The sequence below is a fragment of the Giraffa tippelskirchi genome, chromosome 5, assembly GCF_054371585.1.
Source record: "Giraffa tippelskirchi isolate mGirTip1 chromosome 5, T2T-mGirTip1v1.2.pri, whole genome shotgun sequence".
Taxonomy (NCBI): Eukaryota; Metazoa; Chordata; class Mammalia; order Artiodactyla; family Giraffidae; genus Giraffa; species Giraffa tippelskirchi.
This window is the reverse complement of record NC_137279.1, coordinates 184,233,502-184,261,379: the sequence shown is the minus strand read 5'-3', so window position 1 is coordinate 184,261,379 and position 27,878 is coordinate 184,233,502. Positions and strand designations below refer to the sequence as shown.

The 27,878-nt window shown below is 36.5% G+C and overlaps 1 protein-coding gene across 12 annotated transcripts in view; it reads left to right on the top strand.

Moving 5' to 3' along the window:
• The window catches only part of ZMYM4 (zinc finger MYM-type containing 4), a 157,236-nt gene that overhangs the window by 106,391 nt on the left and 22,967 nt on the right, over positions 1–27,878 (top strand). For 10 of the 12 annotated variants that reach the window (XM_081488960.1, XM_081488950.1, XM_081488956.1 and 7 more), the window contains 15 exons: positions 37–312; positions 489–639; positions 1,431–1,603; positions 2,322–2,472; positions 3,129–3,269; positions 3,585–3,622; positions 4,664–4,808; positions 9,188–9,306; positions 10,004–10,175; positions 12,953–13,006; positions 13,409–13,588; positions 14,272–14,366; positions 22,421–22,592; positions 22,779–22,874; positions 25,125–25,276. In XM_081488960.1, coding sequence (XP_081345086.1) covers positions 37–312; positions 489–639; positions 1,431–1,603; positions 2,322–2,472; positions 3,129–3,269; positions 3,585–3,622; positions 4,664–4,808; positions 9,188–9,306; positions 10,004–10,175; positions 12,953–13,006; positions 13,409–13,588; positions 14,272–14,366; positions 22,421–22,592; positions 22,779–22,874; positions 25,125–25,276 — 2,115 coding nt within the window. The remainder of the gene's footprint in view (positions 1–36; positions 313–488; positions 640–1,430; positions 1,604–2,321; positions 2,473–3,128; positions 3,270–3,584; positions 3,623–4,663; positions 4,809–9,187; positions 9,307–10,003; positions 10,176–12,952; positions 13,007–13,408; positions 13,589–14,271; positions 14,367–22,420; positions 22,593–22,778; positions 22,875–25,124; positions 25,277–27,878) is intronic. The other 2 variants (XM_081488952.1, XM_081488957.1) reach the window with 1 other exon arrangement.

The window sequence follows — 27,878 nt, the reverse complement described above, 5'->3', positions numbered from 1 at the left end:
GAGTAGATTGATCTTTTTATTTGTTTCTTCTTTCAGAATTTGTTCAACAAACCAGCAGGAATGAATTCTTCAGTAGTGCCCTTGTCCCAGGGCCAAGTAATTGTAAGCATCCCTACAGGTTCAACAGTGTCAGCAGGAGGGGGTAACACCTCTGCTGTTTCTCCCACTTCCATCAGTAGCTCTGCTGCAGCTGGTCTCCAGCGTCTTGCTGCCCAATCCCAACATGTGGGGTTTGCACGAAGTGTTGTAAAACTCAAGTGTCAGCACTGTAACCGTCTTTTTGCCACAAAACCAGAACTTCTTGACTATAAGGTAAAGTATAGGAGCATGATAGAGAGTTTGGATATAAAATGATCTATTTGTACTTACTACTGGCTTTTCACCTTTCAAAATTACACTATTTGTTTGAAAGTAAGAGGGATAAGGATTTCCCCAAGATAAAAGCCAAGCCAAATGTTTAATTAGTACTTAATCTTATTTCTTTGCAGGGTAAAATGTTTCAGTTCTGTGGCAAAAATTGTTCTGATGAATATAAGAAAATAAACAATGTAATGGCAATGTGTGAATATTGTAAAATTGAGAAAATTATAAAGGAGACTGTGCGATTCTCAGGTGCTGACAAGTCATTCTGTAGTGAAGGTAAAGATAGAAGATTATCTTCCCTACCAAGCATGTTGGTTGTTTCAAAAGTAGTTGATAATTTAAGCTGTCACTGTGTGAGTTTTATCTATTTCATCGTTTGTGTGTAACACCAAAACCTTTTGTTTTGTTTACACTTGTTCACTCTTTCCTGGTATAATCCTTCATATTATAAAGATGTTAAAATGAAGGAAAAGATCCTCAAAGTGTACAGCAAAAGATGATGGTGATGGGAAAACCATTTAATGTTATTAGATTGGTGAGGATCTTTTAGTTCTTATATTTATTTCTAAAGAGACCTGCTTAAATTTTGGTAGCATCCTAAGATTATACTTTTTTTTTAAACATCCATTATATTTCTGAATATAAATGTCTGAATATGCAAATCTGTACGTCTTCCTTATTTAGATGACAGTAAGTTTAGGATGTTTTGTTTTATTCTAAAACCATGCAGAATTAACCTCTTTGTCTAGTGGCTTTCAAACCTCTTGACCACATGCAGAAAACATACATTTTACATTGTGACCCAGTGTATGATCACATACCCAAAGAAAACAAGTTTTATGAAACAAAACTGACTTTTATTATATATGATGGACTGTAATATTTGCTCTGCTGTCTTATTTTGTATAAAAAAAGAAAATGCTAGTATCAATCCTCTAAATTGATTTCTTGATCTACTAATTGGTGAGAACCCAACTGTGCAAACTTTATCATAGGGCATTTAAATTAAAGATGTAAATACTTATTATTCTCTCTAATGTTAATTTTACCTTCTCTGATTTTTTTAGGTTGCAAATTGCTTTATAAACATGACTTGGCAAAACGCTGGGGAAATCACTGTAAAATGTGCAGTTATTGTTTACAGACATCTCCCAAATTGGTACAGAATAATTTAGGGGGGAAAGTAGAAGAGTTTTGTTGTGAAGAATGCATGTCCAAATATACAGTTTTGCTCTGTCAGGTAAATATGATTCACGTTTCTGGGTTTTTCAAGTTAGGGCACATTTTTCCCTTCTTTTTTTCTTTTCAAATAGTATCAAGGGCAATTAGTGATTTTCAGTGTTAAACGTTAATGTAGGATTTTAAAAGACTTTAACGTCATTGAAGTTACATTACTTTTGTTTTTTAATTTCCTTGTAGAAGACATATGTCTTAAAACATTAAAATATTTAAAATTATAATTATTCACTTATTCTTTAAAATAGTCTTCTGATATGTTTAAGGAAGATCAGTCTATTTCCATTTCACTTTTTAAAAATTGCTATTTATTGGCATCTCTATAATGTGACTTTTTTTAATGTTGTATAAGAATAATTTCCAATTTCAGAATCATTAACCTTCATTTTTGTTTTATAAAGCTGAATTATAGTTGTGGTAAAGTATTAGGTGTGCAATATAGTGATTAACAATTTGGAAAGGTTATACTTCATGTATAATTATAAAATATTGACTGTATTCCCTGTGTTGTACAATATCTTTATAGCTTATTTTCTACGTAGTAGTTTGTACCTCTTAGTCCCCTACTGAATATTTCCCCTCCCTCCAGGATACTTAACCTTCATTTTTGTGATCTAAATTCTAAGCAGATTTCCTCACTCTGTTACCTGTGACCTTTTATTTCATCAGACCGTAGATAATCTGTTTCTTACTTCTTTACTGTCTTCTGTTTCTTTTTTCAGATGGCAAAATGTGATGGTTGTAAGCGACAGGGTAAGCTCAGTGAGTCCTTGAAATGGCGGGGAGAAATGAAACATTTCTGTAACCTGCTTTGTATTTTGATGTTCTGTAATCAGCAAAGTATGTGTGACCCACCTTCGCAAAACAATGCAGGTAAAATTAAACTTTAGTCTTAGGTCAGTGCCAGGGACTAACTGCTGTTCCCCAAACCCATGGCTGATTCATGTCAGTGTATGGCAAAAACTATTACAATATTGTAAAGTAATTAGCCCCCAACTAAAATAAATAAATTTATTAAAAAAAAAAAAGAGAGAGAACTTTAAACAGTTGTAAATAATTTAATGAATTGTAGATTTCATTCTGTTCTAATCACATTAACATTTAAATCCCTTTTTTTTTTTAACACCTTAGATTAATGCCCTAAATACTTTCAGTTTTCTCTGAGCATATTTAGTCAAATAAACTCTGTAAGAACTTTATGGGAAAGAATGGCAGTTAACGTTTTATAATTGAAGATGTACATCTTGACTTCTTTAGAAAAGCATTTAAGATTATAACAAAGAACATAGAATCTAAACCACATAGCCTTTTTTATATACCACATGCATAGTTATGCAAGAGAAAGTACATGAAATACTTTTAAGGTTCAGTAATTTAAAAATAGAAAAAAATGCAGTTACTCTTGAAGTGACTCTTTAATCCATTTTACTCTAACCTAAAAGCATTGTTTAACCTTCTTAAGATGTTGGGTTCTATGTATGTTCATATAAATTACATGAGGTTTTCTTATTTTTGTTTATTTTAATCAGCAAGTATTTCCATGGTGCCAGCTGCTTCAGCAGGGCCCCCATCTCTAAGAAAAGATTCAACTCCAGTTATAGCTAATGTAGTATCATTAGCAAGTGCTCCTGCTGCTCAGCCCACAGTGAATTCTAACAGCGTCTTACAAGGTATGACTTGATTTGACAGCGGTTATTTAGCCTTTTTGAGGTTGGCGACAGCGGTCCTCTCCCTTTTTTCTGTCTGTAATCATTTTCATGTGTTTGTCACATTCATACGAGGAACGGTTCACTATGTGCTGCTGTGGCATTAAACAGTGCTTTTGTAGTTCCAGACCTTTTTTTCGTGTATAATACTTTAGATGCTACTCTTTCCCTGAATAAAATAAAAGATAATACATATTTTTATTATAAAACTTTGTGTTTATTTTCTAAAAATCAGCTTTTAATGCTAGTGTTTAAATTTTATATTTTTATTTATATCAGGTGCAGTTCCAACAGTAACAGCAAAAATCATTGGGGATGTAAGTTTTATTATTTTTATTGTTATTGCCACTGTCTTTTCCATCTTACGCAGAATGAATATGTCTAAGCTGATTTGCCCTCATTTATTTTTTATTTATTATATAAAATAAAATTCATGAGTTCATTTAATCTTGTTCAGGAACAGCATTTCCTGGTTACTTAACTAGCTCTTTTATGCACTTCAGTTGTTTTGAATGCTTTATGTAGTTACTGAAAGTTTTTGTTTTAATTGTATAGAATTAAATTTTATAGCATTCAGGCATACAAGGATTTGGGGCATTTTGTAATGTAGTCAGATTGTAGATGAAGTATTTGTAGAAAGTAGTTTGTTTTCCCATTCAGTGCAGATTATGCCATAAATAAGCATTCTTTTTTGTTTTTAAACCTAAATATTTTTGTCTCTTAAAAGAAGGACAAAATCAATAATGAGAAAAACTTACAGTGGCATTTCTAAAGTGTTGCCTAGTCTCTGGGAGAATTTTCATATCATTTTTTCTCAAGTTACTTACAGGATTGTGAGTGATGTTATTATTTCTAGTTACCTTGAAGCTGGTTCTTCTAAGATTTAACTCAGTCAAGAAAAAACAGTTCTGATTTTAAGCTCAACCATCATTGTTACTGATCAACAATATCTCATAAATACATATGGTATTTTTCTTGGTTAACAGAACTGGTAATGAGATACATTCAGAGTCAATATGTAGTTATCAAGGTATTCCTTTATTGCTGTTGATAATTTCAGGGATTTTATATTTCTTACATATTTAATTGAGTATTTATATTCTGTCTTCCATGTGATTCCAGTATAGCATTTCTTTTGAAATTATAATGCTTTGAAATGTAACATTATGTAGTGAAGTGTTAGTCGCTCAGTCGTGTCTGACTCTGTGCGACCCCATGGACTAGGGCTCACCAGGCTCTGTCCATAGGATTCTCCAGGCAAGAATACTGGAGTGGGTTGCCATTTCCTTCTCCAATAATATTATACAATATTTCTCATAATTAGTAAGCTTTTTGTTTCTAATTTATTGTTTTACTAGGCAAGTACACAAACAGATGTCCTGAAACTGCCACCTTCCCAGCCTCCAAGACTTTTGAAGAATAAAGCTTTATTGTGCAAACCTATCACGCAGACCAAGGCCACCTCTTGCAAACCACATACACAAAACAAAGAATGCCAGACAGGTATGTTGCTTGTGTTTTCTTTGTTTAAGTTTTCCTAAGGGAAAGGAATGTGGTATGTGCTTACATTAATTATCTTTTTTTTTTTTTTATAAATTTATTTATTTTAGTTGGGGGCTAATTACTTTACGATATTGTAATAGTTTTTGCCATACATTGACATGAATCAGCCATGGGTTTACATGTGTTCCCCTTCCTGGACCCCCCACCCACCTCCCTCCCCATCCCGTCCCTCTGGGTCATCCCATTGCCCCGGCCCTGAGCCCTTGTCTCATGCATCGAACATGGAATGGTGTTCTGTTTCACATATGATAATATACATGTTTCAATGCTATCCTCCCAGAACATCCCACCCTCACCTTCTCCCTCAGAGTCCATAAAATTGTTCTATGCATCTGTGTCTCTTATTCTGTCTCGCATATAGGGTTATCGTTACCATCTTTCAAATTCCATATATATGTATTAGTATACTGTATTGTTGTTTTTCTTTCTGGCTTACTTCACTCTGTATAATGGGCTCCAGTTTCATCCATCTCAGTAGAACCGATTCAAATGTATTTTTTTTAATGGCTGAGTAATATTCCATTATGTATATGTACCACAGCTTCCTTATCCTTCATAGTTGTTATAATTCATTGCTTATATATATTGCACAACTGAGTCCTTACAGTATCCCCGAAGGTTAGGTGTTTTCATTAACTTAATTAGTTATGGCAAAGAAAAGGCAGTTGATAATACCATACCATGAATGCTTCGTTTGATTTCCTTATTCATGACAGTGATATATTATGGGAAATATATCCAAATTCCATAGCTTTTGGAATGGTATATACAGGGTCTTAGTTAAGAGGAACGATTATTTTCCAGAGCACCCTTAGGTTTGGACTTTACCACACTCTATTTCAAATCAAGTCAGTTCTTTTGGGAAGAGCTTTAGGGCTTTCTTTTCTTATGAACTGTCTCTTCCCTCTTTGAGCTACTGCTTTCCTGGATTGTGGGCACAGTGTGAGCTTCTGATCTTCTTAGCTTGCTTCTGCTAGCATGGAATCTCTGCCCTACAATTGAACTGGGATGAAGGTAGTTCGGACCCCGGCTTTGATAGCCTTGCTATTCCTGTAGTTGTTGATGTTCAGTGCCTCAGTCATGCCTGACCCTTTGCAGCCCTGTGGAGTGCAGCACACCAGGCTTTCCTGTCCTTCACCATCTCCTGGAGTTTGCTCAAACTTGTGTCCATTGAGTCGGTGATGACATCCAACCATCTTGCCCTGGGTTGTCTCCTTCTTCTCCTGCCTTCAATCTTTCCTAGCATCAGGGTCTTTTCCAATGAGTCACTTCTTCACATCAGGTGGCCAAGTATTGGAGCTTCAGCATCAGTCCTTCCAGTGAATATTCAGGATCGATTTCCTTTAGGATTGACTGGGTGGATCTCCTTGCAATCTGAGGGACTCTCAAGAGTTTTCTTTCAACACCACAGTTCAGAAGCATCAATTCTTCAGCACTACACCTTCTTTTTGGTCCACTTCTCACATCCGTACATGACTACTGGAAAAACCATAGGTTTGCGTATACGGACCTTTGTCGGCAAAGTAATGTCTCTGCATTTGAATATGCTCTCTAGGTTTGTCATAGCTTTTCTCCCAAGGAGCAACTATCTTTTAATTTTATGGCCACAGTCACCGTCCACAGTGATTGTGGAGACCAAGAAAATAAAGTCTGTCACTGTTTCCATTCTTTCTGCATCTGTTTGCCATGAAGTGATGGGATCGGATGCCAGGATCCTAGTTTTTTGAATGTTGAGTTTTAATTCCTGTAGTAGGTTTTCTCTTTATGGGTGGTAGTGGTGCTCACTAGGAAATTAATCTTTCTATCCTGGAGTTTGAGGGAATAAGAAATAATGGTGGCCTGCCCTCCTGGTGAGATACAGTAACCTTGAATTGGGAGCTGAAGGAAGAGAAGCCCATTCTTGTTGGTGACATCCATTCCAGAGTGGAGTTTCTGTCATATTGAGTGGTAGATCAAATGTCATAGACTCCTACTGTTCTTACTGTATATAGTATATTTTCTTAAACATTTCTCCATTTGATGTGTACCCTTTGGACAATTTCAAAAGAATTTAAATGGTTATTTTTTAGATTTTCACCAGCTTTGCTTGTTTCCCTAGGGAATGGATCTCTGGAGCTCCTCATGCTGCCATCTGCAAATCCCAGAATTTTTAAAATAGAAAGGAATCTTAGATTCTTAGATCTGGAAGGTTATCCTCTAGGGCAGTACTTCTCAAACATGAATATGCATATGAATTACTTGGGAATGTTGCTATGTAGATTATGATTTAGTGGAGCTGAGGTTCTGCATCTTTTAAGTTCCTGAGTAATGTCAGTGCTGCTGGTTCATGAACTGTGTTGTATAGCAAGGCTATAGATAAGATAGTCCTATATTTTTATTGTGTCAGTAGTGGCTTTTTAAAATTTTATTTTTAATATTTTTTTTTCAGTAGGTCCTTGTTGGATATTTATTTTAAATATAGCAGTGTGTACATGTCAGTCCCAAAATAGTGACCTAGTTTAGCATCATGTAGCTTGGTTACTGCATGATAAATAGAAGGGGAAAAGGTGGAAGTAGTGACAGATCTTCCTTTTCTTGGGCTCCAAAATCACTGTGGATGGTGACTGCAGCCATGAAATCAGAAGATGATTGCTTCTTGGCAGGAAAGAGATGACAAACCTAGACAGTATGGTGAAAAGCAGACATTACTTTGCCTACAGAGGTCCATATAATCAAGGCTGTGGTCTTCCCCGTGGTCACATATGGTTGTGAGAGCTGGACCATAAAGAAGACAGAACACGAAAGAGTTGTTGCCTTCGAACTCTGGTGCTGGAGAAGACTCTTGAAAGTCCCTTGGAGAGCAAGGAGATCAAAGCAGTCAATCTTAAGGGAGATCAACCCTGAATATTCACTCCAGTGAATATCCACTCAGTGAAGCTTTAGTATTTTAGTCATCTGATGCAAACAGACGACTCATTTCCCCAGTGCTGGGAAAGATCGAGGGCAAAAGGAGAAGAGGGCTTCAGAGGATGAGATGCAAGGAGAGGAGGGCATCAGAGGTTGAGTTGGCTGGACGGCATCCCCGATGCAATTGGCATGAACTTGGGCAAACTCCAGGAGATGGTGAGGGACAAGGATGCTTGGTGTACTACAGTCCATGGGGTTGCAAAGAGTCGGACACGACTGGGTGACTGAACAACAACAGCGTGGTTATCAGACATCTCTAATCATAACTTTTTTTTTATGTCCACTGTACCATGGTAAAATTGATCCCATGTTATTCCCCACTTCTAACCGTAGCCAAATTGTCAGCTTTTCAGTTCTCCTTACTAGAAATACCTTTCTCTTACATTAATGATTTTACAGTTATCCAGCATATTTTTCTGGCCTACAGAAAAGTCTGTAGATGGTTGTTAAATAATTGAATGACTCCTAACTCCATCCTTCCCATTTTTTCCCTACTCATGTATAAGTTAGTTTCCAAGTTCTATTTAATTTTTTAATATCTTAGACCCTCTGCTGTGAATACTTACTCTTTTTCTGCAGATATCATAACCAGCCTAGTTCAGGCCCTCATTGTCTTTTTGCTCAGTCACTTCAGTCGTTGTCTTAGCTGTATGTATTCGTTGTTGCTTTGTATACTTTCTGTTCCATGCAAAGATGGCAGCAAAATTAATCTTTTTAAATGCAATTTTTATCACATTACTTTGTGCTAAACAATTTGTAGTACTTCCCACTGTTTACTAGAAATGATTTTAAATGTGTATTATAGCCTTATAAAAAGGGCCCTTCTATATATTCAGTCTCCTCTTTAACATACACTACTATTCATGTTAAATTTTCTATACCTCCCTTCTTAGATCACTGTTCCATTTATTCATCGAGATTATAGCCATCATTCATCTTATTCTCCTGTCATTGATAATTATTGTGTTGCCCACTTTTTGTTAGTGCTTTTATACTCAAGCCTTTCTTCACAATTTCTCCTTTCTGTGAACTCCTAGTATCATGGATCTGTGGGTACATGCTCAGTCACTTCAGTCATGTCTGACTCTTTGCACCATATGGACTGTAGCCCACCAGGCTCTTCTGTCCATGGGATTCTCTGGGCAAGAATACTGGAGTGGGTTGCCATGCTCTCCCTCCTGGGGATCTTCCCTATCCAGAGATCGAACCTGTGTCTCACATTGCAGGCAGATTCTTTACCCACTGAGTCACCTGGGAAGCCCCCTAGTATCATAGATATTTCTTTTGAAGTGCAAAATTTTTTTTTTATTAAAATGTTGTTTCTAACCGTCTGTTTTTGTGTGGGTTTTTGCTTTTATTTTTGTTTTTATTAGAAGACACTCCAACTCAGCCCCAAATTATTGTGGTGCCAGTTCCAGTACCAGTGTTCGTACCTATACCTCTTCATCTTTATACTCAGTATGCACCAGTCCCGTTTGGAATTCCAGTTCCAGTAAGTAATCATTTAGAGGTTAAGGCTAATTTAGTGCACATTTTTCTCAATTAAGATTTGGCAGCTCCATAAAAACTTTTCACTTGTTGGTAAAATATACCTGACTCATATTGGATATCATCATATTACTTTAATTACTTGAACATGGAGTATATAAAGGACAGCTTCTGATTGTACCCTGCCTTCTCAGGTAAGATTATGATGTACTTTTAAAAAATATTTTAAACACAATAAGACCACTAACATAGAAAAAGATCAGAAATGGTGTGTGTTAGAATCTTAGATTCTAGCATGGCTGAAAAGAAGAGTACTGTGATTTACAGGATTCTGACTTTTTATTAAAAATGTATTCATTTTTTATCAGAAAATACATATTTTCTTGGTACTGAATTCCTAAGAGAAACACTTACATGAACATATTAAACAAGAAATCTAATCAAAAGTAAAAATGAATTACTTAATTATTCTTTTAGAGGATTCAGAGTTACTTTTTTTGAGTGTCTGAATAGCACTTACTGAATTTCTATTTAAGTGACTGTAGTCTTATAAAAACAAACTAGCAAGGCTGTTTTAATTGTTGACAATAGAATATCTTGGATTTGTTTATTATTTTTGTATTTAAATGATCTCACAAGTAATAGTTTTGATGATAGACTTATTTCCCAAGAAACTCTTCAGTCTGTCCTTGGTCTTTCAGATGCCTGTCCCTATGCTTATTCCATCCTCAACGGGTAACGAAGATAAAGTCACCGAGAGTATTGAGGACATTAAGGAAAAGCTTCCCTCACATCCTTTTGAAGCTGATCTCCTTGAAATGGCAGAAATGATTACAGAAGATGAAGAGAAGGAGAAGACTCTATCTCAGGGAGGTTGGTATAATTTTAAAGGAAAAAAAGAGAAAAGCACATCTGCAGATTTTCAGGTCAATGAAAGTGAAAGAGTAATTTTAAGTTATTAGCCAGTCAGGAACTTTCTAAAAGCTTTTGCTGTTGTTCAGCCACTAAGTCTAAAAGCTTTATTTGTGTTTAAATACCAAGTCTGTGGGCTTGTTAAACTTGTTAACTCTCAAACTCTTTGCAGTTTAGGAAAAAAACAAAGCTTTGATACAATTTCTGGTTCTTAATGTTTCCAGAAAGATAACATACAAATCCCTGTTTCATGATCATATTCTGGTTTTATACTTGTCAAAGCATGTGTGCTCAGTTGTTCGGTTGTGTCTGACTCTTTGCAACCCCATGGACTATAGGCCACCAGGCTCCTCTGTCCATGGGATTGCCCAGGCAAGAATACTAGAGTGGGTTGCAATTTCCTGCTCCAGGAGATCTTCCCAACCCAGGGATTGAACCCGGGTCTCTTGCATTGAAGGCAGTCTCCTGCATTGCAGACAGATTCTTTAGTGACTGAGCCACCAAGGAAGCCCCTGGCCCCCCAATAAAAATTCCTGTTGTATAATAATCAGCTTGTTGGTAGAAGGTAAATAGAATTTTAGGGTGGAAAACCATTTAGTTCAAAATAGCCTGTAGATGAATCCGATTTTATGAGTGTATAATAATAATAATAACAATAGTTAAGATTTATGTCCTTGCTGTACCCTAGGCATTGTCCTAAATGCACTTGTATACATCACGTCATTTAACCTTCACAACTACTACATGAGGGAGGTATTGTTTACTTTAGATTCTTCTTTTGGAAAATAGGCTAGCCATGGTTATATAATCAGGAAATAATGGAACCAGAAGTTGAATCCAGGTCCATCTCACTCCAAAGAAAGGATTTTGACTAGAACTCAGTAGTATGTATTCCAGAATGGTTTCCAGCCTTGATTAGCACCTTCTTGATTTGTGGATAAAAGAAGAGATATAATCATAAGAAAAGATAGAGGAAACAGTGTTTAAGGTAGTTGAAATGTACAGGTGAATTTTTGTAAAAGCAAAAAAAGCAGAGACATTACTTTGCCAACAAATTTAAAAGCTTTTGCACAGCAAAGGAAACTATAAGTAAGGTGAAAAAACAACCCTCAGAATGGGAGAAAATAATAGCAAGTGAAATAACTGACAAAGGATTAATTTCCAAAATATACAAGCAGCTCATACAACTCAATGCCAGAAAAACAAACAACCCAATCAAAAAGTGGGAGAAAGTTTAAAAAGGCATTTCTCCAGAGAAGACGTAGAGATGGCTAACAAACACATGAAAAGATGTTCAACATCGCTCATTTTTGGAGAAATGCAAATCAGAACTACAATGAGATACCATCTCACACTAGTCACAATGACCATCATCAAAAAGTCTGCAAACAATAAATAGTGAAGAGGGTGTGGAGAAAAGGGAACATTCTTGCACTGTTGGTGGGAATGTAAGTTGATACAGCCACTATGGAAGACCGTATGGAGATTCCTTAAAAAACTAGGAATAAAAGCCACCATATGACCAAGCAGTCCCACTCCTAGACATATATCCTGAGGAAACCAAAACTGAAAAAGACACATGTATCCCATTGTTCATTGCAGCACTATTTACAACAGCTCGAACATGGAAGCAACCTAGATGTCCATCGACAGATGAATGGATAAAGTTGTGGTACATATACAAATGGAATATTACTCAGCCATAAAAAGGAATGCATTTGAGTCAGTTCTGATGAGGTGGATGAACCTAGAACTTATTATACAGAGTGAAGTGAGTCAGAATGAGAAAGATAAATATCGTATTCTAACACATATATGGAGAAGGCAATGGCAACCCACTCTAGTACTCTTGCCTAGAAAATCCCATGGATGGAGGAGCCTTGTAGGGTGCAGTCCATGGGGTTACTAAGAGTTGGATACAACTGAGTGACTTCACTTTCACTTTTCACTTTCATGCATTGGAGAAGGAAATGGCAACCCACTCCAGTGTTCTTCCCTGGAGAATCCCAGGGACGGGGGAGCCTGGTGGGCTGCCGTCTATGGGGTCGCACAGAGTTGGAGACGACTGAAGCGACTTAACAGCAGCAGCAGCAACGCATATATATGAAATCTGGAAGAATGGTACTGAAGAATTTATTTATAGGGTCGCAATGGAGAAACAGACATAGAGAACAGACTTACGGACATGGGGAGAGGAGAGGAGAGGGTGAGATGTATGGAAAGAGTAACGTGGAAACTTACATTACCATATATAAAATAGATAGCCAATGGGAATTTGCTCTATGGCTCAGGAAACTCAAACAGGGGTTTTGTATAAATCTAGAGGGGTGGGATGGTGTGGGAGATGGGAGGGAGGTTCAAAAAGGAGGGGAAATATGTTTACCTATGGCTGATTCACGTTGAGGTTTGACAGAAAACAAATTCTGTAAAGCAATCATCATTCAATAAAAAAATTTTTTAATATATTAAAAAAAGTAAAAGCCAAAAAAAAAAAGAAATTTCAGATAGCATAGAATCCAAAATAAACATCTCTTGCCTTGACTTTTTTCATACTGCTATGTGGAAATATAACCACTGTTACCCAGTAGTAATTTAACTGTATTTATCGCTAATGCTTAATTTTTATTAGTGAATCATTCTTTCTGCATATGAAGGCTATTTTGAAGTCATTTCATTTGAGATGCAGTTTGTTCACATATACATATAAATTGACACTATGTGCTTTTGTTTTTCTTTAGAATCCCAAACTTCTGAACAGGAACTCTTTTTAGACACCAAGATATTTGAAAAAGGTTTGTAATTGTAAATATATTATGAATCTTGGAAATATTATCCTCTGTTAATTATCCAAACCCATAAAGTATTAGCAACCTTGGATTTAATATTTATAATTTAAGCTGTTTGTAGGGGGCATCAGAGAGCTGTGAATTTGTGCTAATTTATAAAGAGACTGATAAAAGCTCCCTCAGATATTGGTTTTAGGGATTAATTGAACTAATGTACTAAAGTGTATACCAAGAATATAAATCCATTTCTGTGATCCTGATGAACAGGTTGCTTCATTCTTGAGGGTACCTATGGAATTGTCCAGCAACTATACCTGACTTTTTGGTATTTAGGATTTCAGGGAGATGTATGAGCATGTCAGAAGTCTTATTTCATTTTGAGGGCTTGTTTGTTTTTTATTATTTTAGACCAAGGAAGTACTTACAGTGGTGATCTTGAATCAGAGGCAGTATCTACTCCACATAGCTGGGAGGAAGAATTAAATCATTATGCGTTAAAGTCAAATACTGTGCAAGAGGCTGATTTAGAAGTGAAGCAGTTCTCAAAAGGGGAAACTGAACAGGATCTGGAAGCAGATTTCCCCTCAGGTTTGTTCAGTGTAACTTGACTGCTGAAAGTCCTTTTTTAGAAGGTTGGTACAACTCTGAATTGACATTTTGAAGCAGTTATAATGTGTGATAACTATCTAGGGCACAAATGGTCCCTGACTTTGAAGGTATTGATTCATACCATATTCTTCTTTATAAAGGGTTAATTTGTTTTTGTTGTTATTTTTAACTTTCCCACAGTAATCATATAGGGGATTTTCTTGATTGTTAATAAAGTTTTTATTCATGCTATATCTCCTCTGTTTCCTTAAGTATATAAGTAAAATCTGTATTTTATCAAAACAAAATAATATAGTGATGATTACCTGATATTTCCTCCTCCAGTCTGAGACTTTATTTAACTGTGAGTTATTTATCTCACTGGAGAAGGCAATGGCACCCCACTCCAGTACTCTTGCCTGGAAATTCCCATGGACAAGGCTACAGTCCATGAGGTCGCTAAGAGTCGAACACGACTGAACGACTTCACTTCCACTTTTCCCTTTCATACACTGGAGAAGGAAATGGCAACCCACGCTGGTGTTCTTGCCTGGAGAATCCCAGGGACGGTGGAGCCTGGTGGGCTGCTGTCTCTGGGGTCGCACAGAGTCGGACACGACTGAAGCGACTTAGCAGCAGCAGCAGCATTTATCTCACTTTATGGTTTCTCCTGGTTATCACAGAATCCTTTGACCCATTGAACAAAGGACAGGGAATCCAGGTACGTTCCCGGACAAGAAGACGACACAGAGATGGCTTCCCCCAGCCCAGACGAAGAGTAAGCAGTAGCTTAATTTTTCTAGCATTTTCTTTTATTTATTATTTTCCAATCTTGAATTTTCATGTTTTTGCTTTTTGAAGTAAAAAATCGTATCTTTTATTTTATATTTCTTTAGGAGGGACTTTTTCCACAATTGAAGGATTTTTCTGTTTTGTTTTTTATAATTCTTGTTATAGACTTTCCTCTTGTTTTAAAGTCTCTAAATTTAGCTTTTAAATATAATAATGAGGTTTGCTGTTTTATATAGTACCATTATAATAGTGAAGTACACAAAGACTTCTTCACGGTGACTGGGCTTTCTTATACTAAAATTAAAACAATAATAGCCTTTTTTTAAAAAAAAAAGTCTCCATTGAGTTGTAATTACATTTAAAAATTCATAAATTTTAAGTGTACAATTTGATGGGCTTTGATAAATGTATCCAGTATGTAACTGCCTCCACAATCACAGCACTTTCCTTGTGCCAAGAATTCGCCTTGTTACCATTTCCAGTCAGTCTTCATCTCCAGCTCCTGACAGCCACTGACTGATCTGCTTTGTGGATTGGTGTAAAATGGTACTGCTTTACCTTTTCTAAAATTTCATATAAATGCAATCGTGTAATTTGTATTCTTCTGTATCTGGGTTCTTTCAGTTAGCATAATGTTTTTGAGAGTTATCCATATTGTTTCATATATCACTAGTTCATTCCTTTTTATTTCTGAGTATTTCATTTAATGGATAAACTACTGTTTATATAATTATTTAATAGCTAATTAATGGAAATTTGGGTTATTTCCAGTTTGGGTGTTTTTAAATAAAGCTGCTGTGAACATTCTAATATAAATGCCTTTGTGAAGAATATACGTTTTCATTTGGGGAAAAATATCCAGGGGTGGAATTGCGAGGTCTGATGTGTATTTTTAACTTTGTAAGAAAGCTGCCAAAGTGCGTTCCAAAGTGGATGTACCATCTTGAATTCCCACCAGGAGTCTGGGAATTCTGTCTGCTCCATGACTTTACTAACAATTATCAATTGTTATTGATAATAACAATTATTATCAATTGTTATCAATTATAATCAATTATTATCGCCTGATATTATCAATTTTTAGTTTTAGTTATTCTAGTAAATGTGTAGTGATATTAATTTATGGCTTTAATTTGTATTTTTCTGATGACTAATATGTGGGCATCTTTTCAAATGTATATTGCTGTTTGTGTATCTTTGATAAAGTGTGTATTCAAAACTATTGAACATTTGGGGGGGTTAGGTGTCATCTTATGGAGTTGTGTGTTTTTTTTTATGGATATAATTCTGGTATCAAATATGACTTGCTTCTATTCTGTGACTTTGTTTTTCTTTTCTTAATAGTGAAAAACAACTTTTTCCCCCATTTCCATGGTTCATTTTATTTATTTTCTTCCAGTTTTACTGAAATATATTCGACATCCAGCACTGTATAAGTTTAAGGTATATAGCATAATGATTTGACTGACTTACATTTCATGAAATGAATACCACAGTAAGATGGTAAAAACCCATCATCTCATAAAGAATTAAAGACATTTTTTAAAAAAGTTTTTTCCTTATTATGAGAATTCTTAGGGTTTACTCCTAACAACTTTCATATATAATATAAAGAAATGTTCATTATGTGTATCATGATGCACATTATATCCCTAGTACTTCCTGACCTGAAGGTGGAACTTTGTGCCTTTTGACTGCCTTCATCCAATTCTACCTCCCTCTCTCTGGTGCCTCTGGTAACAATAAATCTGATCTCTTTTTCTAAGAATTTGTTTGGTTTTGAAATATAATAGATCCATAACATTATGTTCTTGGAGTGCACCGTAGTGATTGGACATTTCTGCATATTTTAACATGTTCACTAGGGTAAATCTAGTTACAATATGTCAACATACAAAGATATTACATAATTATTGTGTGACTGTATTCCCCATGCTGTACATTTCATAACATGACCATGATTCATTCGCTTTGTGACTGAAGTTTGTACTTCTTAATCTCCCTCACATATGTCTTTCATCTCCCCAGCACCCTCCCCTCTGACAACCTCATGTTTACTCTCTGTATCTTTGATTCTGATTCTGTTTTATTGTGTTTGTTTATTCGTCCTATTTTTTTAGATTGCAGATATAAGTGAAATAATATAGTATTTACATTCTGTCCCAATTTTTTTCTCTTACCTTAATATTCTCTAGGTCCGTTTGTGCTGTCACAAATGGCAAGATTTCATTCTTTTTTTGTTATTGATTAATAATTCCATTGCATGTAACTGTGTGTGTGTGTGTGTGTGTACACACCACATCTTCTTTATCCATTCATGTAGGACACTTAGGCTGTATCCATATTTTGCTGTTGTTGGTAATGTTGCAGTGGACATCAGTTCAGTTCAGTTGCTCAGTCGTGTCCGACTCTCTGTGACCCCATGAATTGCAGCACGCCAGGCCTCTCTGTCCATCACCAACTCCCGGAGTCTACCCAAACCCATGTTCATCGAGTCGGTGATGCCATCCAACCATCTCATCCTCTGTCGTCCCCTTCTCCTCCTGCCCCCAATCCTACCCAGCATTAGGGTCTTTTCCAGTGAGTCAACCCTTCGCATGAGGTAGCCAAAGTATTGGAGCTTCAGCTTCAACATCAGACCTTCCAATGAACACCCAGGATTGATCTCCTTTAGGATGGATTGATTGGATCTCCTTGCAGTCCAAGGGACTCTCAAGAGTCTTCTCCAACACCACAGTTCAAAAGCATCAATTCTTCGGCGCTCAGCTTTCTTCACCGTCCAACTCTCACATCCATACATGACCACTGGAAAAACCATAGCCTTGACTAGATGGACTTTTGTTGGCAAAGTAATGTCTCTGCTTTTAAACATGCTATCTAGGTTGGCCATAACCTTCCTTCCAAGGAGTAAGCGTCTTTTAATTTCATGGCTGCAGTCACCATCAGCAGTGATTCTGGAGCCCAAAAAAGTAAAGTCTGACACTGTTTCCACTGTTTCCCCATCTATTTCCCATGGAGTGATGGGACCAGATGCCATGATCTTAGTTTTCTGAACGTTGAGCTTTAAGCCAACTTTTTCACTCTCCTCCTTCACCTTCATCAAGAGGCTCTTTAGTTCTTCTTCACTTTCTGCCATAAGGGTGGTGTCATCCACATATCTGACGTTATTGATATTTCTCCCGGCAATCTTGATTCCAGCTTGTGTTTCTTCCAGCCCAAGGTTTCTCATGATGTACTCTGCATATAAGTTAAATAAGCAGGGTGACAATATACAGCCTTGATGAACTCCTTTTGCTATTTGGAACCAGTCTGTTGTTCCATGTCCAGTTCTAACTGTTGCTTCCTGACCTGCATACAGGTTTCTCAAGAGACCTGTGCTTTCTAAGGCCCACTTGACTTCACATTCCAGTGGACATAGGGGTGCATATATATCTTTTTGAACTTGTGTTTTTGTTTTCTTTGGGTAGAAAATACCTGGAAGTGGAATTTCTGGATCATATGATAGTCCTATTAATATTTTTAATTTTTGAGGAAGCTCCATGCTGTTTTCCCCAATGGCGGTACCAATTTACATTCCCATCAAGAGTGCACAAGGGTTCCTCTTTTCACACATCTTCATCAACACTTGTTCTTTATTGTCCCTTTGATGACAGTCATTCTGAAAGGTGAAGTGATATCTCGTGCTGGTTTTGACTTGTATTTTCCTGATAATTAGTGATGTGGAGGATCTTTCCAAATGTCTGTTGGCAGTCTGTTTGGAAAAGTCTCTTCAGCTCCCCTGCCCATTTTTTAATTGCATTTTTTTTCTTTTTATGAATTCTTTAAGTTCTTTTTATATTTTGTATATTAACTCCTTTCCAGATACATACTTGCGAGTATCCTCTCCTATTCAGTAGGGTGCTTTTTCATTTTGTTGAGAGTTTCCTTTGGTATGCAAAATCTTTTTATTTGATGAGGCCCCATTTGTTTATTTATTTTTGTTTTGTTTTACTTTGCTTTTGCTTATTTTGTCTTTACCTGAGGAGACAGATCCAGAAAAATATTACTAAAACCAATGCTGGAGTTTCCTGTCTGTGTTTTCTTCTAGGAGTTTCATGGTTTCAGGTCTTATATTTACATCTTTAATCCATTTTGAGTTTAACTTTGTATATAGTGTGAGAAAGTGGTTCAGTTTCATTTTTTTCCATGTAGCTCTCCAGTTGTCCTAATACCATTTACTGAAGGATCAATCTTTTCTCCATTATATAGTCTTGCCTCTTTTGTCATAGATTAATTGACCATATAATTGACTGTTTGTTTTAGTTCTGTGGAACATGCCATTGGTATTTTGAATTGTTTGCATTGAATCTGTTGTTTGCTGTGGGTAGTATCATTATTTTTACAATATTCTAATTCATGAGGAGAATATATTTTTCCATTTATTTGTTTAATCTTCAGTTTCCTTCATCAGCATCTTACAGTTTTCTGAGTCAGATCTATCCCTTCTTTTTTAGATTTATTCCTAGGTATTTTATTCTTTTTGATGCAGTGTTAGTGGGATTGTTTTTAAAATTTCCCTGGCAGTTTGTTGTTAGTGTATAGAAATGCATAGATTTTGTATCAGGCAACCTTACTGAGTTCATTGGTGACTTCTCATAGCTTTTTGGTGGTGTGTTTAGGATTTTCTATGTATAGTATTGTGTTATCTGCAAGCACTGACAGTTTTTCTTCTTCCTTTCCAGTTTGATTCTGTTTCAGTTCAGTTCAGTTGCTCAGTCGTGTCCAGACTCTTTGCGACCCCACGAATCGCAGCACGCCAGGCCTCCCTGTCCATCACTAACTCCCGGAGTCTACCCAAACCCATGTCCATTGAGTCAGTGATGCCATCCAGCCATCTCATCCTCTGTCATCCCCTTCTCCTCCTGCTCCCAATCCTTCCCAGCATTAGGGTCTTTTCCAATGAGTCAGCTCTTCACATGAGGTGGCCAAAGTATTGGAGTTTCAGCTTCAACATCAGTCCTTCCAAGGAACACCCAGGACTGACCTCCTGTTTAGATTATCTTAATTTCTCCCAACAGTATTTTGTATGTTTCATTGTACAAGTCTTACACTTTGTTAAATTATATCTAATAAATATTTTAATATATTTTTGATCCTGTTGTGGGTAGCATTGTTTTTAAATTTTCTTGTCTAGTGTTCTTCACTGACATGTAGAAATAGAGATGGTTTTATATATTGACTTTATATGTGGCGATTTTGCTCAACTAAAATCTGTGGGATTTTCTACCTACACAGTTGCATTATCTGTGAAAGGATAAAGTTTCACTTTTTTCCTTTACAATCTCAGGGTATTTTCTTCTTTTTTAAAAAAATATTTATTATTTGTTATTTTACTTTTTTTTTTTGGCCATGCCATGTGGCATGTTGGATCATAGTTCCCCAACCAGGGATTGAGTCTATACCACATGCAGTGGAAGCAAGAATCTTAACCATTGGACCCCCAGTAAGCCCCTCTTTCTTTTTTGATTTATTGCATTAACTGGGATCAATGTATAATATGAGTGCAGACTTTCATGCCTCTTCCCAATTTTAACAAAGTGTTCAGCCTTGCAATGTTAAATACAGTGTTACCTGTATATTTCTCATTGGTGTTGCTCAGTCATGTGTGACTCTTTTCGACCCTATGGACTGCAGCACACCAGGCTTCCCTGTCCTTCACCATCAGAGTTTGCTCAAACTCACGTCCATTGAGTCGGTGATGCTACCCAACCATCTCATCCTCTGTCCTCCGCTTCTCCTGCTGCCTTCGTCTTTCCCAGCATCAGTTTTTTCGAATGAGTCGGCTCTTCACATCAGGTGGCCAGAGTACTGGAGCTTCAGCATCAGTCCTTCCAGTGAATATTCAGGGTTGATTTCCTTTAGGATTGATTGGTTTCCTCTCCTTGCTGTTCAAAGAACTCTCAAGAGTCTTTTCCAGGACCACAGTTCGAAGGCATCAGTTCTTCGGCACTCAGCCTTTTTTATTACCCAGCTCTCACATCCATACATGACTACTAAAAAAATCATAGCTTTGACTAGATGGACCTTTGTAGGCAAAGTAATGTCTCTGCTTTTTAATATGCTGTCTAGGTTGGTCATAGCTTTTCTCCCAAGGAGCAAACGTCTTTTAATTTCATGGCTGCAGTCACTGTCCATGGTGATTTTGGTGCCCAAGAAAATAAAGTCTGTCACTGTTTCCTTTGTTTCCCCATCTATTTACCATGAAGTGATGGGACCAGATACCATGATCTTAGTTTTTGAATGTTGAGTTTTAAGCCAGCTTTTTCACTCTCCTCTTTCACCTTCATCAATAGGCTCTTTAATTCCTCTTTGCCTTCTGCCATAATGGTGGTGTCATCTGCATATCTGAAGTTATTGGTATTTCTCCCCACAATCTTGATTGTAGCTTGCGCTTCATCCAGACCAGCATTTTGCATGATGTACTCTGCATATAAGTTGAATAAACAGGATGACAATATACAGCTTTGACATACTCCTTTCCCAGTTTTGAACCAGTCTATTGTTCTATGTCTGGTTCTCACTGTTGCTTCTTGACCTCCATACAGATTTCTCATAGATGACAGGCTTTCTCATAGATGACCTCTATCAAGGTCAGGAAGTTCTCTTCTGATTTACTCAGCTTTTGTGATTGTGTTTTGAACTTTGTCAGGTGATCTCTTGAGATGATCATCTGATTTTTCTTTTCTGAGTCTTTTTAAATGGTGAAATACATTGATTTTTTTCAGTGATAAACTTAACCTTGCATTTATAGGATGAACATAACTCTTTGATGTATTTATATTTATATACATTGCTGAATTGAGTTTGCTGGTATTTGTTAAGGTTTTAAGTATGTCAGTTTAAAAGAGCTATTGATGTGTAGTTTTCTTGTAATGACTTTATCTGCTCTTGCTGGCAGGATAATATTGATGTAAAGTGAGTTACTGTTCCTCTTCTGTTTTCTGAAATGCAATTTATATAATTACTTTAATTCTTGGGTAGACTTCAGCAGTGAAGTCATCTGGGTCTGGAGTTTTTATGTGGGACGATTTTAAAATATAATTTGAATTCCTCTGGCTGTTTACATTATCTATTTCTTCTAGAGCAAACTTTGTTAGTTTGTATTTTTCAAGAAATTTGTTCAGTTTATCTAAGCTGTCTAGTTTATTGTCATCATGGCATTCACAGTTTTCTTTTGTTACCCTTTATTATGTCTGTGGAATCAGGTGTTGATAATTTGTGTCTTCTGTCTTATCTCTAATCATTCTGGCTAGAGATTTATCAATTTTTTTAACCTTATAAAATTACCAGCTTTTTTGTCTTACTGTTATTTTCCTCTATTTTTTAATTGATTTTTGCTCTTATTTTTATTACTAATTTGGGTTTTAATGTAGTCTTTATTCTAGTTTCTTAACATAGGAGCTAACTTATTGATTTCAGACTTCTCATATAAGCATTTTAATAAATATAAATATCCTTATAAGCACTGGTTAGCACTATTACATAAATTTTGATATGTTTTGTTTTCATTTTTACTTAAATTCAAAATATTCTCTAATTGCATTTTTGATTTCTTAACATGTGTTGGTTAATTCTAACTTTTATGGGTTTTTCTAATATTATTCTGTTATTGATTTATAGCTGAATTCCAGTGTAGTTAGAGAGTTGATTGAGGGTTGTTTTATAGCCATCTATTCATTTATTCCATTAAATAGACCTGAGTGTAATAACTGTTACTCACACCTCATTTTGTAAGTCTAGTATCTAGAAGATAGTAAATAAATACTCAAATGTTATTGATTGTTACAGTATTATCTTCTGCACTTCAGTTTTCTCTTTTTGTTCTTTCTGTGGATTAGATAACTTCTAAAACACTTTCTAGCTATAAGAACTCTGAATCTCAGGGATGTAATACTGAGTTCCATTTTCTGTAAATTTATGCCCATTCTATCTTTGCGAACCATGATTCTTAAAGAGTGAAAACTAAATTTATATTCTGTAAATTTTTGGAAATTCTTACAGGGACGGAAGAAGTCCATAGTATCTGTGGAGCCCAGAAGTCTTATTCAAGGAGCCTTTCAAGGGTGCTCAGTGTCTGGGATGACACTGAGATACATGTATGGGGTAAATGCCTGGAAGAACTGGGTTCAGTGGAAAAATGCCAAGGAAGAGCAGGGGGATCTGAAGTGTGGCGGTAAATACATGGCATGAACTTGTGTCTTGATTTAGGGGTGGGAGGAATACAGATTAATAAATTCATAGACCTACTCAAAAGGGATAAATACTAGGTCAAAAATCCCTTTAAAGCTTTGATTTTGGCTTTGCTTAATTTTTTTCCATCTTTATTTAAACTTCTCATTTACTTTTCTTTTCATGTTAGGAATTGAACATGCCTCATCTAGCCCGTGTTCTGACCCGTTAGGAAGTACTCAAGACCATGCACTCTCTCAAGAATCTTCAGAGCCAGGCTGTAAAGGTAAAATACTTCTCTCCTTATGATCTGAATTTCTTGTAATATCATCATTGATTTTAAATTTATATGTGGAAATTTAAAATTCTTTAAAATTTGAAGTTTATGTTTAAAAAGAGAAATTAATCTCTGCTCTCAGTTTAAAGAACTTGTTATTAAGGGAAGGTTATTTTCAGATCATGAGTTTCTTACACAAATATAAGAAATTTTGTGTCTTTTTCTAACACTGTGCAAGTGATTCAAATCTGTCTTTTTTGAGTCCTTTATCTGTAGAATAGCCCATGTGGAACCCAGTGTAACACTTCATTGTTGTTGTTGTTAGGAAAAGTACCTGGGAAAGCCTTGCTGTCTCTATACTTTCTCCCATCGAGGAGCTGTGTATGATTGACCGTGTTTGCAGGTTTCACTTCTGGTGCCAAGAAATTTGGAACCCAATAAACAGTTCAAATAGAGCAACACTGTGTTATTTTAGAACCCTAATCATTAGATTTCTTCTTTCCAGGATTTTGTTTTCTGTTCTAAATTTTGTTTTTAGTTTGTGTTCTGCTTTTTTATGTTTTTTATATTTCATTTGTTTATCACAAAAAGATTGTTTTATGAAGTCTTTGTGGAATGAGATAGGGCAGGAATGCATGAGTATGTAACTAAACTTTTCACCCCTTTCCAACTGTACCTTCTCTCTGATACCTGGGTAATTGCATGTACTCTTGGCTTCACCTCAGTTTACCCTCATTGGAGCAGTTAGTTGCTGCTGTGGTCTGTGACTGACCGACTGAGTTCCCACAGATCAAGTGTAATCTCTTTGCTTCAGAGTGATGTAAAAATGCTCACATCATGGGGGTTTACTAGGCCTTTCACTTTGCATTTTGAGCCACAACATTTTTGACAAAGAAAAAGGGGTAATGAGAATCAGAAGTGATATTGTATTAGACTGCCAGGCCTAAATGCAGGAGCCACACAGGATGCCTACTCATTTCTACTGCTCATTCTTCCAGAAAAATACTTACTGCATGTATCTGTCATGTATCAAGCATGGATGTAAGTAATCGGGTAAAAAGGTCAAACATGGTTCTTGCCCTCATGAATCATGTATTTAAATTTGCAAAACCAACTCAGGGAAGCTCAAGTGTACCATTGGAAACATGCAGTCTTTTCTACATGCAGAAAAGCAGTAACTAGAAAGGGTGTTTTAACTCATCCCGCAGTGTGGACGAATCTGTTGCTGTAAGATTTTTAAAAATCAAATTAGATAACTCTCCTGCCTAAAACTAATTCAGTTCATATGTGCGTGTGCTCATTTGCTCTATGTCCAACTCTGTGACACTGTGGACTATAGGCCACCAGTCTCCTCTGTCCGTGGAATTTTCCTGGCAAGAATACTGGAGTGAGTTGCCATTTCCTCCTCCAGAGATCTTCCTGACCCAGGGAATAAACCCACGTCTCCTGTGTCTGTTGCAATGGTGGGAGGATCCTTTACCCCTGAGACACCTGGGAAGCAATTCAATTCTTAGTTGTCTTCAAAATCTTAATATATATATATGAGGCTTACCGTGATCTGCCCTCTTTACTTTTCTGCTATATTCCTAAGTCCCCAAACCCTTTCACTTTTGTGGCTGAGTTCATACTGTATTTTCCAGCATTTTCAAAAGCATGAAGGTGTTAATATATAATCTGAAATGTACTTTAATATATAATCTGAAATGTACTTTATTCAAATAAATATGACTTAAAGTTAAATAGCATTCCTTTTACAGATATCTCCAGAGCCTTTAACATATTAAAACATACTGTGAATTCTTCACAGGCAGATATAATATACTGCTGTTTTCTAAATTTATCAGATCTTAGAAACCCAGTTTTATTGAGCTTTCACATGGTTAGTATTTTGTGGAGTATACTTTGGGAAATCTTTTTATATCCTCAAGTTGAAATTCTTAATCTATGTGTTTAATTCTTCTCCACCTTTCACATCCTCTTGAATCTAACATGACCCTTCACTATTAGATGGCCCTTATTTGTTTTCATAGAATTTTATTTAAATAAGACATTTTATTTAATGTTACATCATATGTACTGAATTATCTTTATTTCTTTAACTAAAAAAGCCTTGAGATAAGTATCTGTCTTTATTCCATGTATTCACTAGTATATACCACAATACATGGGGCAGTGTAGTCAGTGTTTATATAGTGAATTGAGTAATGTTATTATTTTTCTTATAAGTTAGTATTTCAGATGTTTTCTACCTTTCCACAGTCCGCTCTATCAAGCTGAAGGAAGATATTCTGTCCTGCACTTTTGCTGAGTTGAGTTTAGGCTTATGCCAGTTTATTCAAGAAGTGCGGAGACCAAATGGTGAAAAATATGATCCAGACAGTATCTTATACTTGTGCCTTGGAATTCAGCAGGTATGAAATAAGTTGTTATGTAAACTATTGCATTTTTAATAATTCTGGTAGAACTTGTAAATTAAGCTGAGAAAGTATTGTATATATTGTCTGTTTGGTATTGCTTCTATACTCTCTTCTTAATGAACCACTGACACTGATTTAAAAGTCTTAGTCAAGTAAACCTTTTATAAGTTTATTTGAGACTGTTGGAGTAACAGAAATTGAAGTTGGTTCATTTTATTGCTAAATGGACAAAAAAGGCTTAATAGCAACTCACGAAAGAAGTGAGATAGGTGACTCTGTATATATATGTATGTATTTATATGAATTTCGTAGTCTCATTTAAACTTTAAATTCACATTAGAATAGATACGTCAATATTTGTCTATCACATTAGGAAAAATCAAAAAATTATAATACTCGTTGTTGATACAAGTTCTGTAAGATGGAGGTTCACCTTCCTAGTTGATGATAATTAGTAGTTCAGTTCAGTCACTCAGTCGTGTCCCACTCTTTGCGACCCCATGAACCGCAGCACTCCAGGCCTCCCTGTCCATCACTAAATCCCGGAGTCTACCCAAACCCATGTCCATCGAATCGGTGATGCCATCCAGCCCTCTCATCTTCTGTCGTCCCCTTCTCCTCCTGCCTCCAATCCTTCCCAGCATCAGGGTCTTTTCCAATGAGTCAGCTCTTCGCATGAGGTGGCCAAAGTATTGGAGTTTCAGCTTCAACATCAGTCCTTCCAATGAACACCCAGGACTGATTTCCTTTAGGATGGACTGGTTGGATCTTCTTGAAGTCCAAGGGACTCTGAAGAGTTTTCTCCAACACCACAGTTCAAAAGCATCAATTCTTCGGTGCTCAGCTTTCTCCACAGTCCAACTCATACATCCATACATGACTACTGGAAAAACCATAGCCTTGACTAGACAGACCTTTGTTGGCAAAGTAATGTCTCTGCTTTTAAATATGCAACCTAGGTTGGTCATAACCTTCCTTCCAAGGAGTAAGCTTCTTTTAATTTCATGGCTGCAATCACCATCAGCAGTGATTTTGGAGCCCCCAAAAATAAAGTGTGACTCTGTTTCCACTGTTTCCCCATCTATTTGCCATGAAGTGATGGGACCAGATGCCATAATCTTAGTTTTCTGAATGTTGAGCTTTAAGCCAACTTTTTTTTCACTCTCCACTTTCACTTTCATCAAGAGGCTCTTTAGTTCTTCTTCGCTTTCTGCCATAAGGGTGGTGTCATCTGCATATCTGAGGTTATTGATATTTCTCCCAGCAATCTTGATTCCAGCTTGTGTTTCTTCCAGCCCAGCGTTTCTCATGATGTACTCTGCATATAAGTTAAATAAGCAGGGTGACAATATACAGCCTTGACGTACTCCTTTTCCTATTTGGAACCAGTCTGTTTTTCCATGTCCAGTTCTAACTGTTGCTTCCTGACCTGCATACAGGTTTCTCAAGAGACAGTTCAGATGGTCTGGTATTCCCATGTCTTTCAGAATTTTCCACAGTTTATTGTGATCTACACAATCAAAGGCTTTGGCAAAGTCAATAAAGCAGAAATAGATTTTTTTCTGGAACTCTGTTGCTTTTTCAATGATCCAGCAGATGTTGACAATTTGATCTCTGGTGCCTCTGCCTTTTCTAAAACCAGCTTGAACATCTGGAAGTTCACGGTTCACATATTGCTGAAGCCTGGCTTGGAGAATTTTGAGCATTACTTTTCTAGCGCGTGAGATGAGTACAATTGTGCAGTAGTTTGAGCATTCTTTGGCATTGCCTTTCTTTGGGATTGGAATGAAAATGGACCTCTTCCCGTCCTGTGGCCACTGCTGAATTTTCCAGATTTGCTGGCATATTGAGTGCAGCACTTTCACAGCATCATCCTTCAGGATTTGAAATAGCTCAACTAGAATTCCATCACCTCCACTAGCTTTGTTCATAGTGATGCTTTCTAAGGCCCACTTGACTTCACATTCCAGGATGTCTGGCTCTGGCTGAGTGATCACACCATTGTGATTATCTGGGTCGTGAAGATCTTTTTTGTACAGTTCTTCTGTGTATTCTTGCCACCTCTTCTGCTTCTGTTAGGTCCATACCATTTCTGTCCTTTATCGAGCCTATCTTTGCATGAAATGTTCCCTTGGTATCTCTAATTTTCTTAAAGAGATCTCTAGTCTTTCCCATTCTGTTGTTTTCCTCTATTTCTTTGCATTGATCGCAGAGGAAGGCTTTCTTATCTCTCCTTGCTATTCTTTGGAACTCTGCATTCAGATGGGAGTATCTTTACTTTTCTCCTTTGCTTTTTGCTTCTCTTCTTTTCACAGCTATTTGTAAGGCCTCCTCGGACAGCCATTTTGCTTTTTTTCCTTTCTTTTTCTTGGGGATGGTCTTGATCCCTGTCTCCTGTACAATGTCATGAACCTCTGTCCATAGTTGATCAGGCACTCTGTCTATCAGATCTATTCCCTTAAATCTATTTGTCACTTCCACTGTATAATCATAAGGGATTTGATTTAGGTCATACCTGAATGGTCTGGTGGTTTTCCCTACTTTCTTCAATTTAAGTCTGAATTTGGCAATAAGGAGTTCATGATGTGAGCCACAG